Here is a 17,131-nt window from a genome sequence, read left to right as displayed (position 1 = left end):
TAATTTGATTTAAAGTTTCCTGATTTAAGAGTTTGTTTTTTACTATTACTCTTCTTTGATCCGCAATTCTTTGTTCTGTAACGTTTAAGTCCGGATATTTTTGTAAGAAGAGTTCATGCAACTGTTTTCTGTAGGTGGTTAGGTCGGTCTCTAATTTCGTGATGTAGTAATAGGTGCGCATAATGAATAGGTTCATTTCTTTACTCCATTTCATGCGCACTCTCGGTTTACCGGCTTTGGTGGACGCGAGTAAAAAGGCATTTGCCTCCCGCGCAGCATCCAAGGTCGGTGTTGGTGAATTTCTGCTTGAAAGGGGTGAGGAGGGAATGGATGGTGTATATGAGATGGTACATGGACTATAAGGTTCCGTTGGAGTAGTCCTGTCAGTCAGTCTGTCATTTTCGGCTGTAGTATTTTCGGATGATCCGGTGGGAGCCCGCCTGTTCAGCTCCTCACCGCTGACGGTTCGCATGCTGAGACACCCAGCGCCAGCTCCAGGTGTGCCCCGGCGATCGCCCCCGGGAAGCGGTCCAATTTTACGTTTTTTCATCGAGGGTGTCTCCATATTGAATGGGTTGTTGGGACCGTTGGTCGGAAAGGTGTGTCTAGGTGTTGGTGACTTTGTAAAGTATTTGTGCCTTCTACCTTAACGAGATAGGGTTTGGTCAAGAAGTTAATGACAATTTGTTCAAGCTTTCCTTAAGCCCCCCCACCACGGCAAGGTGGTCCCCTGGGGGGTGCTATTATTATTATTATTATTATTATTATTATTATTATTATTATTATTATTATTATTATTATTATTATTATTATTATTATTATTATTATTATTGTTGTTGTTGTTGTTGTTGTTGTTGTTGTTATTATTATTATAATTATTATTATTATTATTATTATTATTATTATTATTATAAGCGGATGCCGCAGCCTGCTCGCAGCCACAGAATAAACAGTAGTTATACCATTTAAAGAAAGAGCTGCTTTAGTCGCCCGCCATACGATTCATTTAATGTCGTACTCAGTTCGTGCCTGCGTAGGATTCATAACACATATATAAGTTTACAAGATACTCAGCTTTTACTAAAAGGACCAATCTGACAAATCCAAAGCTGCATTACAACTAACACGATGACAGAAGAATTACCTATTTACTTTGCCTACAAAGGTACTATTTACGGTACTTTGTGAGTCACTTTTGTCACACATAGAGAAAACTCCGTTCAAATAAACAGAGAAATAAAAATATATACGTTTGACTAGGATATAAGTGGCGCGCGCGTCACGGTACGCAGTTGATAACCCGCCGCTTATCTACCTCCAGGGTTCCGTACGCCCTTTTCATACCAACAGCGTACTAATAGGATACTACGCACCATCTGTCGGATGTCTGGCATTTCTCCACGGTGCGGTTTTCAAGGAACTTTCTTCCACTTACAACCAAGCTGTGAAATGAGCTATGATACGACATGGGTATCCTTAAAAAAGTACAACTTTCGAAAAGGCCGGCAACGCTCCTGTGTTTCCTTTGGTGTTGCAAGAAAAGGTGAGTGGCGGTGATCACTTAACATCAGGTGACGCGTACGATACGTTTCTTTAGGAATACTTCTCTATTAGTTTGTGTGTGATTGATGAAGCTCTGAAATATGTGGATTTATCTACGTAATACAACTTAATATAGTGTCGTTTCGGGCCCTATAAATTGACTTCCAATGTGGTAACACCGACTCTCATATCAGTTATAAACTCACGTCTAAAGTACTCCTCATGATGAGAGATTTTCTTCACGTTCTGCTCTTGGTGAGGGTTTTCTTCATTACCATCTTCTAAATTGTACTCTCCGGCACGGCATTTTAACTAAAATGTACATAACTCTTTTTAATTTTATTTATTTTATATACTGCAATTTTTCAGTTGACTCGTTATTTTAGGGAATAAAAGGACACGGTGCTAAATCAGGTGACTTTAGCCACTCCAGGAAGTCCCTTGTTTAAACCAGGATTCATCATACACAAATCATAAAAAAACATCGCATGAAAATGTTCCCGACGATGATCCATTTTTAATTAATGAGACACGATAATTCAATTCAACTCTCAAAAAGGAGGGATATTTGAAATCCGAAAGATGGTATTTTTACTCGTTATTAATCCCTTTTTGGAGTTTATTGGAGTTTACTCCTTAAGAATCGATTGTCATATAAGGCGCCCGGTATGAGAAAAATATGGAGATTAAAACCTACTCATCAAATAGAATAGTAACGTTTTTGGTGCGCATCATTTCTCGCGCACCTTTCACTTTTCAGTTGGCGTGACAGTCTAGACGCTCGGACCCTATATAAGTTGTATTGCAGTGATACGGATAGCCACCATAATTTTTTAATTAATACGCTTTTATTAGCTTCTGCTGTAGGTTTGCTTGTAACCGACTCCAATGGACTTGATTTTGTTTAGTACCTGTTCAAAGACAACCGTTCTTGAGGAGTAAATTCCAGTCGTGCGTCAGAGATGATACACACAAGGTTTCATACCTATATTAAAACATTTTTTCGCAAATGTTTCTGAGTGGCCTAGTGTAAATGGCGCGTACGGCTCTGTTTTGTAATAAATAAATATACTGAATATCAGCTGCTAATCTCCACAGTAACATACCATTTGACATACTCGTAAACTGAAATATACAAGCCTTGCTGTCTCAACATCAGACACAAACACTAACGTTTTTTAGCATTTGTTTTGAACATTTTCTGTAATCATGCTGTAAAACTATGTACATCCCACAACAAAAGATGACTATCTCGACTTGAACGAGTAACAAGTTTAAGTTTAGTCCTGGTTTTAACATTACGCACCAAATATAACCAGAGGGAGGCTCTTTTGCACAGGATGCCGGCTCGATTATGGGTACCACAACGGCCTATTTCTGCCGTGAAGCAGTAATGTGTAAACATTAATGTGTTTCGGTCTGAAGAGCGCCGTAGCTGGTGAAATTACTGGGCAAATGAGACTTAATATCTTATGTCTCAAGGTGACGAGCGCAATTGTAGTGCCGCTCAGAATTTTTGGGTTTTTCAAGAATTCTGAGCGGAACAGAATTGTAATGGACAGGGCGTATCAATTACCACTAGCTGAACGCACTGCTCGTCTCCTCCCTTATTTTCATTAAAAACAAGACAGAAATCTCATTTTTAACAGCAAAAAACGGCGAGCAAATTCTTCCTGATAAGTAATATGAGGATTCCATTGCCGACGAGAATCTAAAGTTATTCCTAAAAATACTGTTGAGTCAACACATTGTATTCTTTCTTCGTTAATTTTAATAATTTTACAGGCCTGTTTGACAATTATTGGTAATGAAAATTTAATACGCTTAGCTTTATTTGAATTTAATAACAAGTTATTATTAGCAAACGAACACACTACTTTGGCCAGATCATTACTCACTCTGTTATTTGGTGATGATACTTCTCTTCTGTTTTAAGATACTGATGACAAGGTAAAGTGTAACAAGTAGTACGCTAGTTTCAGACGAATAACATTCTTTTAAACAATTAAGAAAACAATGTTTACGGTTTGTGACACCAAGCACTAAAAAAGCACTGTCAAACATAATAGATAAATTGTTACCTTAGAACATAGCGTGTTTTGAATTTATTATACCGTACCTATAAAATTTATTTTTTCTTTTGTTTGGATATTTTTTTGTTTGTGTTTGTGTTTAGAATAATTGTTCTCATGTAGGTGAACTTTTGTTCTTTTTGAGAAATAAACTCTTTACACCTAAGCAGGAGAGACAAACTAACTTAGAAACGACGAAAGATTTTATTTAACACAATGAAATCCAATATCAATCAAAGTTTGTTGGTTTTATTGCAACTACCGAAATAGTTGTGAGTAATGCTCTTACGAACGCGGCACATAAAGTAATAACATAAATCATAAAACACTCTGTCTACCTGGTTTGCTGTCATGTTTGTCATTCTGTGCTCAACAGTGACCACGACCGAAGGGTGAATCAGCGCTCCACCACAGATTAAATTGCGACGGGACCGCAATGTTTTAGTAGCCCTAGTCCGCCTGTAAATATATAACATTATAAGATAGTTTTACATTTAACCACTTGTTACAGAAAGCATCCTTTAAGTTAACATTTCACATGCTATCTTTGACTTTCAAAATGAAAAAGAAAGTGACGGTATTATATTTAATGAAACATCAACTTTAAGTATTCTTTCTGCAACTAGCGGTAAGTATATTAAATTTGACTGTAAATTACGTAATTTAATAATAGTTTGAGAAAGAAAATATAGAGGTGGTGTGGATATAATATGTGTTTTGTTAAACGGAGAGGTGATAGAACCGGTGGAATTTACTATATTTCTTGGCATAATTCTAGATTCCAAATTACAATGGGGCACAAATATTGAAGGATTGGCGAACAGACTTAGTTCTGCAGCATACGCGGTTAAAAAGATTAGACAATTAACTGACATAGATACGGCGCGACTTTATTTTTTCCATAGTGTTATGTCCTATATGCTATGGAGCAACGCTGCCGATATTAATACAATATTTGTGCTGCAGAGAGGGCTATTCGCGCTATTTATAACCTAGGTCCTAAAGAATCATTGAGAGCAAAATTCAAAGAAATTAACATCTTGACTGTTGCTTCTCAATATAGTCTTGATAATGTAATGTATATTCATAGGCATATAAGTGAATTTGCTAGAAACTGTCATGACCATAATGTTAACTAAAGGAACAGACATAAACTTTTACAACAGGATCCCAGGAAATGTTCAAAACAAAATTATTACGTTATTCAAAAGAATTGTTAATAACGTTTGTGTGGTAAAGGTTACTTTAATGTTAATGGAATGACCGCCCTCGGGCTATTCAATAATAAGTTTAATTGTACAATATTACTTTGTAAACATATTTTTCGATGAAAAAAAAAGCCCTCTGAGTTTGTTCTGCATTCATTTTGGAATGGGTGGTAGTTTTTGAAATTGAATTTGAAAAATTTGAATATGGTAAAATAGATTTGCTGTGAGGTGTGAGAGCGATTTTACAGTGCTGCAGAATTTAGGATTTCATGACTGGAATAATAAGGCTAAACTCAAAAACATATAAGCATCTTTTAGGAGAGTAATAGTTTTAATGTCAAAAATAAACACATTAGTTTATATATTATGTATATTATTACAATGAAAGTTTTTAACTGTTAATAATAGAATTTAAGGTTTTTTAAATAACAATTTTATTTGGTACAAATTGACAAAACTAATACTAACAAGTAAAAATAATAATTTGATGATAGTTGCAAGAGTATACACTGCAGCGCAGCAACAACGACCTTCTCCGGATACAGAAAATAATGTTGTTCGATGCACAAAGATATAAGTAGTAAACTAAGTAATTGATATAAAAAAAATAGTACAGGTGATTTGGAATATGTGTGATGTGTTTAGTGTTGGGTGAATGATGTGTGTTGATGATATGTATACAGGGTGTATTCGTTAAGTGTGACCAGGTGAATATTCTGTAACTGTTACAGATATAAAAACTGATATCGAGTGTATGTTTCCTAATCAGTAAAATGACAACATAAATTTAGTACACTTTTAGGTTCCACGTGAAGAAGTGTTACAAACCGTATTCGAGCATCATGTGATACAGCTTCTAGGATCAAAGGTAATTTCGGAGTGTCTGTGGAGAGTAGTTCGAAGGATAAGTAGCTGCCTCACTGAGAGGACCTGGCAGTATATAGATCGGTGGTTGGATATCGGTTCGGTTTTCTTGCCCGCTCTTTCAAGACTGCTCTTTGCGCACGTTCGATCCTTTATGACTGTTGTAAGGGCACCAACCCAGACCGTAAGGCAATAACAGAACAGACTGGACAAGCGCAAGTAGACAGTTATTAAACAGCTAAAATCAGCTGCGACTCTGAGCTTTGTAAATATATATAATGAAGAGGTTTCTCACACGAGCTACAGTTGAAGCAATATGTTGGAATAGCTATTGATATTAATACCAAAAGATACAATCAATTATGATGAACTTGAGTATACTTTGAGTAATGTTTTTATCGAAGAGGACAACAAGCTTACGAGAGTGACTACAGCTACTAACACAAAAGAAAGGATACACACATGGTCTACCACCATCATATATAGCGTGTCAGTTGTAGTACAAACATTTGACAGTATTACTTTTAAGGCGGCATAAGCAGCGGCCGAATCTACGAAAAACATATTTTGCTCCCTTTGGAGTGGAGACGATGTGTCTTTGGGCTTAATCGGCACAAAAACTCATAGCATCATAGCCTAACAGATTTGACAGGTGACCGAAGGTCTTTTACGTAGGTGCGTACAAAGGTCTGTCAGAGAATAAGTTTGGCCATACAGAGAGGTAACGTTGCAAGCTTCATGGGCACCTCACCTGCCTACTGTGATGTTTATTTATTTATTGGAACACCAACAATAGATATACATGAAATTTACTTACATAATATTAAGATTCTATATAGTCTAGTATATCTATTACTTAAAGGCATTCACAGCATTTCATAATAGATATTTACAATAGGCAAAAGAAGACTTATAAATTCAAACAAAATACTAGTAAATTAAATTAAACTATTTACAAAATATGATTGAAATTAACAATTTATCAATATATACAAGAAAATCTTATGACAATATCAGGCAATCGCAATTATTTTTCGTTTGAAATCCGCTAAATTGTCGTTGAAGAGATCTAAATCAGCATCATTTAAAATTATGGAGTTGTATGAGGAACAAATCCTGTAGGAACAAATAGCAAGGTGGATTCCGTCCAATATTAGTTCTCGTTACCGGTAAATAGAAAAATTTTGTTTTATTTCGAGTAGTACGTTGAGGTACTTGAAACGTTATACAATTTAATATGTCTACAGAATCTATTTTATTGTTTACAAATTTGTACTGATATGTAACGTCAAGCATACGCCTACGTGCTGCTAATTTTTGTTGATGAAGAAATGTAACCTGCTATCATAATCACTTCTATTGCTTATGTTTTTATTGTTTTTACACAGATGTCGAGTAAACGTACGATGTATACTCTCGATTCGGTCACTATATACCTACTGAATAGTATAGATTCCATATTATGCTGCCAAATTCCAGAATGCTCCGCACTACTGCATTATATAAAATAATTTTAGGTTTGGTGCTCTTAAAATCTTTTGTCACTCGCCATATAAAGCCGTATATCTGAGCAGCTTTAGAAATTATTATATTGTAATGTGGAATGAAGTTCAGTTTACAATCTAAAATCACACCCAAATCTCTAACCTCTTCTCCTTTTCTTAAATTTACATTATTTAAACTATAAGTTGTTTGAAGTGAGGACCGTTTCCTGGTAAATGATATGTGATGGCACTTGGAAACATTTATAATCATTTTATTTATATCACACCATTCTTGAATTCGGTCTAAGTCTTGTTGAAGTAAGATAGCATCGTCCTTTGTTTGGTTTATTCTATATAGTTTCATATCATCGGCGTATAATGAATATTCGTGTTTAAACTCCAGATTAAGCGATAAATATGGACAAAGATTCATGAAGAAGTTATGATATTAACGTTATTTAACTTTTATAATATTACAACAAACCTCATTACTGCAACCATGAAACGAAAATCACCAATGTCAGCGTCTAAACTGTTATGCTTGCTCGTCCCTTTTGATAAATTGATTTCAGGATTGTCCCATCCACATCCTGTGACGGGAATATCTGCAAACAATTAAGTCCTATGAATTTTAACGTAAACTCCCATGTTTTTTTGTATAATATAAGGTAAAAGGCCTACATTACGCAGAAAGTTGGTAATTTTTTATCTCCTTTTATTTCTTACCATGCTGTCATCTGCTGAAACACGATTAAAGGTTCTTTTTTTGATACCGAAACACAATAAACAAAAACATAATATTTTAAATGATAAGTTGAGTACACATATTGTCTTCTATTTTAATATAACTTAACAAAAAGAAAATTCACACTATTAAAGTTTAAAACATTTATATTTCAAGGCACTGTCTACTTCGTTATGTGTAACGCGAATTACAATTAACCTAGATTTAAAAGGTGGACCTCCACCCACCTGCATGCACGAGTATAGTCCTGGTTACACCGGGAGCCACTACACATATACAAGATGCCACAATTCTGAACAGGGTTTGAACGTTTGAACTTCAAAAAAAGGCACCAATTCGAATAAACAGGTTGTTATTGTTAAGAGTTACCAGATGATTAATGCGTAACTATAACAGATATCAATAAAATTTAATCTGACATCGAATGTACGTTACCTAATCAGTAAATGACGTTAATAAGTTTTTGAAAATCAAAGGAGAAGTATCCAATATTTTGATATTTAAACCTCCCATACATTTATTAGTAGAAATGTTATTGTATCACACAATAAGGACGTCACTTCAAACATCTGCTTCAAATACAACATTTTGTACTTACTAACAAATAAATATAATTAAATTAAAATAAAGTTTTATTTCTTTGTTAGGTTAATAAACAGCTTCCTTTAATATCAGTACAAAGCCTTCTAGAATATGGAGACTAAAACCTTTCTACTAAGTCCAACAGCAATACTTACCTTCTTGTTTGTTGGTCCGAGGTCCAGAGTTACGGTCACTAATATCTGACGTCCTGCAACACACCTCAGCGCTGGGGCATCGCGACTTCCTTTAACAATAATGCAGTTCTTGTTTAATACTCAATATGGGTTTTTTTTATTTCAGCTGATGGTAATTGGTACGCCCAATGCAGTGCCGCTCAGGTTTATGAAAAACCCAAAAATTCTGAGCGGCACTACAATTGCGCTCGTCCACCTTGAGACATAAGATGTTAAGTCTCATTTGCCCAGTAATTTCACTAGCTACGGCGCCCTTCAGACCAAAACACAGTAATGTTTACACATTACTGCTTCACGGTAGAAATAGGTGCCGTTGTGGTACCCATAATCTAGCCAGCTTCCTGTGCAAAGGAGCCTCCCACTGGTAAAGTTGCAGTAATCGTAAATAAGCCGAATGTCTAGTGAGTAAGTTGCTCACGAGTTTCATACGCACTCTTTGAATACGAGTACACATATTTATACCACACAACAACAAATGCGATACAAAACAAAGTATATTTTTTTTTTGCACGCGCCAAATGTTAAAGGTTGATTACGTACAGCCTACACCAAAATTATAATTTTTAGTGATGAAATGCATAATTTCATATAACAAATTATTGTGAATTATAAAAAATTTGGTATAATCAATTTTTTTTCGTCTTAATTAGGGTCACATTAAATATTTATTCCAAAAAAGTAAATGGATTTTCAGCGGCATATAACCTCTTTGTTGTCACAAAAATAACAGTATCACGCGAATAAATTAAAAATACTCAGTTTACTCTCATATAATTTGCAGTTAGGTACTAACTTACCTTTGTAGAGATAATTCTATTATACACGTGTGTGTTATTGTTCGGTTTATGACCCTATGTACGACAAACGAGCGTACGGGTCACCTGTTGTTAAGTGATCACCGCCGCCCACAATCTCTTGCAACACCAGAGGAATCACAGGAGCGTTGCCGGCCTTTAAGGAATGAACGATGTAATAAAGCGGCGCAAGAAACTCTCCCGGTATTCTTTTTTTGTACTCTTTTAAATAAAATATACAATATTGTACTGTCGTTGCTATGGCTATAAAATAAACATAATCAAGTCCCAGGCTGTCCGATCACTTAGATATTTAGCTATGGAGTAGTAGGATTTACGACACAGCCATTCTTTAATAAAACATTTAAATTTATATATAGACAATGCCTGAACAGTGGCTTGGATTTTATTATAAAAGTGTATACATATACCCTTAAAACTATTATGTATCTTATGAAGCCTACTAGAATTAATTACAAGCAATCCCTTATTTCTAGTGTTATAATAATGAAAATCTTTTGATCAAAATATTTTGAGAGCAAAAAGGTGACGATTTTTGTGAGCGTATATTAAATTTTCATAAATGTACTGACAATGAACAGGCATAATATTTATTTCATTAAAATTTTCTTTGAGATACTGTCTATAAACCAAGCTGTTATATAGCACGAACAGCTCTCTTTTGCAGAGCAAACACTATATCAATGTCAGCAGCATGACCCCATAGTAGAATACCGTACGTCATGATGTTGTGAAAATAACTGAAGTACACTAATCTAGCGGTTGCAAAATTCGTGTACTCTCTTATCTTTATAACATTTAACCTAGCTTAGAGTTACTAGGCTTAACTACAAGACTTTATGGTAGTCGTCACGTCATACATGTTTTAATGTTAAAAAACAAGAAAATTTTTGTATTAACCTCAATAAATAAAAAGTATTTAGTATAACATTATAATCACTAAATACGCCATCGCAATTGCGCTGGTCACTTTGACACAATAGATGTTAAGAGTCATTAGTCCACTAATACCAGCTATAGTGGTGTGCTGGAAACAGAAACTCAATAAAGCTGGCACATTACTGCTGGGCTGAAGAAGGCACCGCTGTGATGCCAACTTAGCCGTCATCCTCTGCAAAGAAGCTTCCCACTGCTAGAGTGGGTAAAGAGTGAAATATTTACACGTTACTCACTTTTTTTTTAATTTAGTAATAAAATTTTTGCAAATGACTCTTCCATAAAATGCGATGTCTCACTGGCGATGGGGCAATGGGAAGAGACGTCTGCCCATCAACGTCATCCGTTTATAAGCCTTCCTTATTCCTTTCAGAACCACAGCCAAATACTTGGATGTGACCCTTTATTCTCAGCTCACGTTTAGGCCCCACGACCGGCAGGGTGACCGGTACCGTTCGCTTCTACTTGATCCGCCTTAGCAATATGTTGGCAGGCTCTATCAGGTTTGCGTTCGAGCGGTATTGACCTACGCCACCTGCCTGCCTTCCCACATGTGAATCCCGAAGTCCAACCTAAGACTTTTCTATCGTAAGTTATTAAACGCCCACTGGTGCGTTAGAAATATAGACCTACGCCGGGACTTAGAGCTCCCCACCATCCACCAACACATCAGAAGCTAGTCTGAGACTTTTTTCAGGTCATCAGACAATCATCCCAATCCAATGGATTATACCGTCCCTCCGCCAACCCGCTACGTAGTCGGGAGGCCTGAACTGCCTCTTGGCATCCAGGAATAGCCAAACACGTTAAGATTCATCCCCGTTTGTGATCATCCTTCCGATGTCACCAGTCCCGACTAGATAGTTTCGATATCCCACTTAGATAGCGGCACTAAAGATACTTTGAATGGAGTGCCGCTAATACCTCTCTCTCACCAAGAGAGGTCACCTCAGATGAAGGCTTAGCGCGCGCATGCCCAAAGCCAACCTCAGGTGGTGTTTAGTAGGCACGTGAGTAACACATAACCAGCGCAGCCGGCTGCGATGTATGCATGAGCATTCAACAACTCCTTCGCATTGTTAGCCCGACGGGTAGATTTCCCGTTTATCGGGGTGAATAATAATTTGTCGTTTTTTTTATTCTGGGAAGGCTAGTATATTAGTTAATTTTACAGTTAATTCAAAAGATGTTAATTTTTGGTACATATAAAACTCCCTTTTGATTTTATTTTCTAGAACTTATACACATAATTCAGAGCCAAATGGAACCCACAGCGATAGCATGACCACGGTGGCATGGGCACGGGGTAGGTTGCTGGTATGGGACGCGACTTGCGTTCACAATTTGAATTTAGTTCATTTGTATTTGGTTTGTTTGAATATTTTTATAAAGTTCTTTGAAATTTCGATATATGTTATTGAGTACTTAATTTATTATGATTAATGAAATACCTACCGTCAGGAACTTGTTTATGATAAAGAAACAAAATGAACCTGAAACTTATAATATCTCTTCCATCAGTGATGACTGTTTGTGAATCTAGATCACAAAGGTAATGTCGAACACATTCTCCCGGCTCGCCACTGTCCAGAACACAGGCGTTGCTATCTGTGAATTAATAGATATATTAATTATAACTGGAGAAATAAAAAACAAACTTATATAAGAGGGGCATAACGGGCAAGAGGCTCACGTGGTAGGGAGTGGTGGGGAACCGCCCATGGACAGCCGCAACACCAGTGGTCAATATATGCGTTTTCGGCCATTAAGTTGGGTTGCTTTATACTTGAAGGTCCGTGAGTCATAGCGGTTCAGGAAAACTGCAGCCGGTAATTGATTCCACAGTTTTTAATATTGATATGGTCACTGTTAGATGTTCTTAGGTTTGCTACATACGTAATAACTTGAGACAGAAGGACCCTTAAGTTGGGACTGAATAATTTGATCGACTTGGTATTACATGAATCTTAAAACTTTTCACGGTAGTAGAACTGAGTTGCAAGTCTATGTTTTTTTAAATTTATTTTTTTATGGCATTTCATTTCTTTTTTGTGGATAGTCCTACTTGTTTTTCTTTTTGGTACCTTCTACTTCTTGAATACGAACAACAGGTTTTCTTAAAACTCTCTATCTTATGAGCACATGAGAATCTTCTTTTTTGAAGATATTACTCTTCCTCTTTTTATTTTCTGATACTAATTTTTGAGCTTCAGCTACAGTTTTTGTCAAAGCCAGCTAAAGTTTCTGTATGGATTTTCCTTGGAGGCTTTGATGTTACAATTAGTCTTTGTGTGCACAAATTGAGAATTCCTTCTCTTTGATACTTCTAATGTCGACATTAAGTAAGTAAAATTTTGAGAAAAATAAATAAATGCCTTTTATGCCTTTAAAGTGAAACGTAAGCTTACAACACAGACTGCTTAAATAATATTGGATTACAAAGTCATTTATTCTATCGGTGTATGTAGAAAACTGGACCGAAATAAATTGCAAAATATTTTAGATTTTCTTGATTTATACATTAAACACTAAAATATATTCTTTATTTGATACTTTTATGTCTGCAAGAATTGCCTTGTATATCCTTTAGAGTTATAATTCTTAAACATAATGTGTAACTAGTAAAACAAATAATAAAATTCTTAAACTACGGGTTTAAATTGAATTAAATTTGAAATATACTGTGCTTATAAAATGCCTGCTTAGTTACTGAAAATTCAGGCTTCTAGTTCAGTAGTTCTAGCCGAAAATGGCTTGAATTGCTTCGAGAAAAGGATGGTACGGTCGTGCCGCTTGTTTTGCCTGCAGTATAATATATACAATAATAGGCGAATGGAGAAATATAGAGGCAATGTGTCAGTTAAACTCTCAAATTTGGATTTATTCAAATATAATATTAATCCAAATGAAATGTATGATATGTTATTTAAAATAATTAAAACAGAGTTTGCTTCTATATTTACTTCTAAGACAGTCAAATCTCCTGTCATTTAATGATTGGGCAACAGCTGGCATTCATAGGAGCAGACAAAGGCTATATGAACTGTATAGTGAGAGATCATTGTATAATCATGATACATCTTTTCTCAAGTATGTTAAAAAATACTCTAAATTATTTAAATGTGTTTGTTCTATTGCAAAGTCTATGCATATCAGACAAATAATTAAAAATGCACCAAATAAAATAAAGATGACTTGGAATGTTATTAACTGGGAATCTGGAAGATTGAAAGACCGCAACATTGAATATAATCTATCAATAAACAATACAATAATTCAATCTCAGCAGGAAGTTGCTACTGCTTTGAGATTTTTTTTTCTGAGATTCCAGTTTCTATCACAAACACTCTTGTCTCCTCCACCAGTGTTGCTGAGTCACTTCTTCTGGAAAATGTTATAGGATGTCAACAAAGTTTCAATTTTAGTTTTGTTAGCCCTGGAGAAATAATTAAAACTTTTAAATCTCTAGACATGAAAAAAACTGCTGATATATGGGGCATTTCTGTTAAAATAATAAGTTCAATAATTGATGTCATAGCACCATATCTTGCAATAGTATTTAATAATTGTATTAATCGTGCCGTGTTTCCTGACCTTCTGAAACATAGTAAAATTACACCAATATTTAAGTCGGGATGCTCTTCTGACCCGAACAACTATTGTCCTGTGTCGGTTTTGCCGACCCTTAGTAAAATTTTTGAAAAAATAATTTTAAGCCAAATGCTTACATACTTTAACTCTCATAAGTTACTTCATTTAAAACAATTTGGCTTTACTAGGGGACGTTCAACAATGGATGCAGGTGTTGAGCTGATCAAGAATATTTTTGATGCCTGGGAGGAATCGCAGAATGCACTTGGCATCTTCTGTGATTTATATTCAGGGGTTTTGATTGTGTTCAACATTCAACGCTGGTCAGGAAGCTATACCACTATGGCATCAAAGGAACTTCGCTCGATCTTCTGACTTCATATCTAAACAATAGAATTCAGAGGGTCGACGTGAATGGCAGGAGATCTCCTGGGACTCCTCTCAGTATGGGGGTACCACAAGGGTCTATTCTTGGACCGTTCCTCTTCCTTATCTATATAAATGATCTTCCTAATCTTATAGAGAAAAAACATAAGATAGTATTGTTTGCGGACGACACTTCACTGATTTTCTAAGTGAAAAGAAACCAAGCTATGTATGACGAAGTGAACGATATTTTATCTGACATCGTGTACTGGTTTAGCGCTAATGACCTATTGTTAAATAGCAAGAAAACTAAAATCATTAAATTTACCGTACCAAATGTCAAAAATGTAAATGCAAATGTTTTGTTAAACGGAGAGGTGATAGAACCGGTGGAATCTGCTATATTTCTTGGCATAACTCTAGATTCCAAATTACAATCGGGCCCCCATATTGAAGGATTGGCGAACAGACTTAGTTCTGCAGCATACGCGGTTAAAAAAATTAGACAATTAACTGACATAGATACGGCGCGACTAGTATACTTTAGTTATTTCCATAGTATTATGTCCTATGGTATATTGCTATGGGGCAACGCTGCTGATATTAATACAATATTTGTGCTGCAGAAGAGGGCTATTCGCGCTATTTATAACCTAGGTCCTAGAGAATCATTGAGAGCAAAATTCAAAGAAATTAACATCTTGACTGTTGCTTCTCAATATATTCTTGATAATGTAATGTATGTTCATAGGCACATAAGTGAATTTGCCAGAAACTGTCGTAACCATAATGTTAACACCAGGAACAGACATAAACTGATGATGCCTACTACTCGGCTTAGTCGAGTTAGTAAGTCTTTTGTGGGGCGATGTATATGATTTTACAACAAGATCCCAGAAAATATTCAAAACAAAGGTGTTACGTTATTCAAAAGAATTGTTAAAAAACGTTTGTGTGGTAAAGGTTACTATAACATAAATGACTTTCTTAATGATACCACAGATTGGGAATGGAGCGACCGCCCTCAGGCTATTAAATAAAAAGTTTAATTGTACAATGTTACTTTGTAAATGTTACTTTAATTGTAAAACATACTTTTGATGAAAAAAAAAAGCCCGCTGAGTTTGTTGCGCCTATTCTTCTCAGGCCTGAGGCATTCAATTTGGAATGGGTGGTAGTTTTTTTTTTGACTTTCAATAAGTGATTTCACATCCTATTTTGAATAAAAATATTTGAATTTGAATTTGAATTTGCATATAAGTGAATTTGCTAGAAACTGTTATAACCATAATGTTAACACCAGGAACAGACATAAGCTTATAATGCCTACTACGACTACTATGACTTTCTTAATGATACCACAGTTTGGGAATGGAGCGACCGCCTTCAGGCTGTTAAATAATAAGTTTAATTGTCCAATGTTACTTTTTAAACATATTTTTTGATGAAAAATAAGCCCGCTAAGTTTGTTGCGCCCGTTCTTCTCAGGCCTGGGGCATTCATTTTGGAATGGGTGGTAGTTTTTTAATTTGCAATAAGTGATGTCAATGCTATTTTGAATAAAAATATTTGAATTTTGCTCGACTTAACTGCTTAGTTTTTTTGATAAAACTAATCTTTAATCAACGTTAAACTTCGTTTTATATTTAAAACACGTGCCACGAATCGAGTTGTGAGGTCTTAGGCTAGACATGTTTAAGGCGGCTAGCCTTTTAGCCTCTAAGCCATTTCTTGTAATTCTTGTAATTCTAGTAGTTCTACTTAATTAAATTTCTATGATCCGGTTCACACTAGACTAGTTTTTGTCAAGAACAAGTGGAGTTTAATCCTTTACCTTTTCTGCTTGTCAGGTGCACATTTCTTCCCATTGTTATCCAGTCAACAGTTTCATCATCATCATTACACGATGTTTGTTGTACCAGCAATATCAAAAGTGTTATATACCTGCAAATAAAAAATATATTAATATACTTACGAAACAATGACACCACAACTTGCCCTGCGTGGACAGTTGGGTTATTTTATTTTGAATTATAAATAGGATTTGAAATAACTTATTGAACGATAAAAACTACTAGGGCGCAAGAAATTCAGCGATCTCCCTCTTTTCAATTCGTAAAATAAAATTAATTAATCACATAGCCTGCGAGTGGTCGCTTGAATCTCAAGGTGTGGTTCTGCATAACAAATTTATGTTAGTTCCACGTTTGTTCTTGGTTCTAACATTATGATTATCACAGTTTCTATAAAATTTACCTGTTTGCCTATTTACATACATACCTTATATTATCAAGATATATTAAGAGACTTAGAGATTTTGTTTTAAAGATTTTTCGGAACTAGGTCTTCAATAGCGCGAATAGTCTTCTTCTGCAACACAAAGATGGTATTTATGTCGGTTGTTTTTTTCGAGAGGAGGAAAATTCATTTACGTATTGAAGACCCCGAAATGGGGCCCATATGTCGGGCTCGGGTGTAAACACCCGAGCCTTACGACTTAAAACCTCCTCTGTGCTGTCAACCCTGAAGGCTTTTACAGCAAACATTGCACCATGATTATATACCATTGCGAGACGTTTTCACGTGCTTTTGAAACTTTAAATATAAATCTCCTACTTTCCAAGCTAGCGTACTATGGTTTTAGTGAAAATAGTATTAAGTGGTTTGAAAGCTATCTCACTAATAGAACACAGACGGTCTCAGTGATAGATGAGCAGGGTAACACAAAATTT

The 17,131-nt window shown here is 35.5% G+C and overlaps 1 protein-coding gene and 1 long non-coding RNA gene across 2 annotated transcripts in view; one reads left to right on the top strand and one right to left on the bottom strand.

Annotated features, from left to right (window-relative positions):
* LOC126973246 (phenoloxidase-activating factor 2-like) overlaps positions 1 to 17,131 on the bottom strand; it is a 40,339-nt gene that overhangs the window by 20,503 nt on the left and 2,705 nt on the right. The window contains exons 2-7 of the mRNA XM_050820448.1: positions 16,234 to 16,343; positions 11,936 to 12,050; positions 8,653 to 8,741; positions 7,655 to 7,775; positions 3,953 to 4,073; positions 1,749 to 1,854 (exon numbers count right to left, since the gene is read on the bottom strand). Coding sequence (XP_050676405.1) covers positions 1,749 to 1,854; positions 3,953 to 4,073; positions 7,655 to 7,775; positions 8,653 to 8,741; positions 11,936 to 12,050; positions 16,234 to 16,343 — 662 coding nt within the window. The remainder of the gene's footprint in view (positions 1 to 1,748; positions 1,855 to 3,952; positions 4,074 to 7,654; positions 7,776 to 8,652; positions 8,742 to 11,935; positions 12,051 to 16,233; positions 16,344 to 17,131) is intronic.
* LOC126973303 (uncharacterized) overlaps positions 4,052 to 17,131 on the top strand; it is a 30,025-nt gene continuing 16,945 nt past the window's right edge. Inside the window, exon 1 of the long non-coding RNA XR_007731330.1 lies at positions 4,052 to 4,242. This is a non-coding gene — a long non-coding RNA (uncharacterized LOC126973303). The remainder of the gene's footprint in view (positions 4,243 to 17,131) is intronic.

The sequence above is a fragment of the Leptidea sinapis genome, chromosome 29 (assembly GCF_905404315.1).
Source record: "Leptidea sinapis chromosome 29, ilLepSina1.1, whole genome shotgun sequence".
In the NCBI taxonomy this organism is placed as follows: Eukaryota; Metazoa; Arthropoda; class Insecta; order Lepidoptera; family Pieridae; genus Leptidea; species Leptidea sinapis.
The sequence above is the reverse complement of the archived record's forward strand: the minus strand, read 5'-3'. Positions and strand labels throughout refer to the sequence as shown.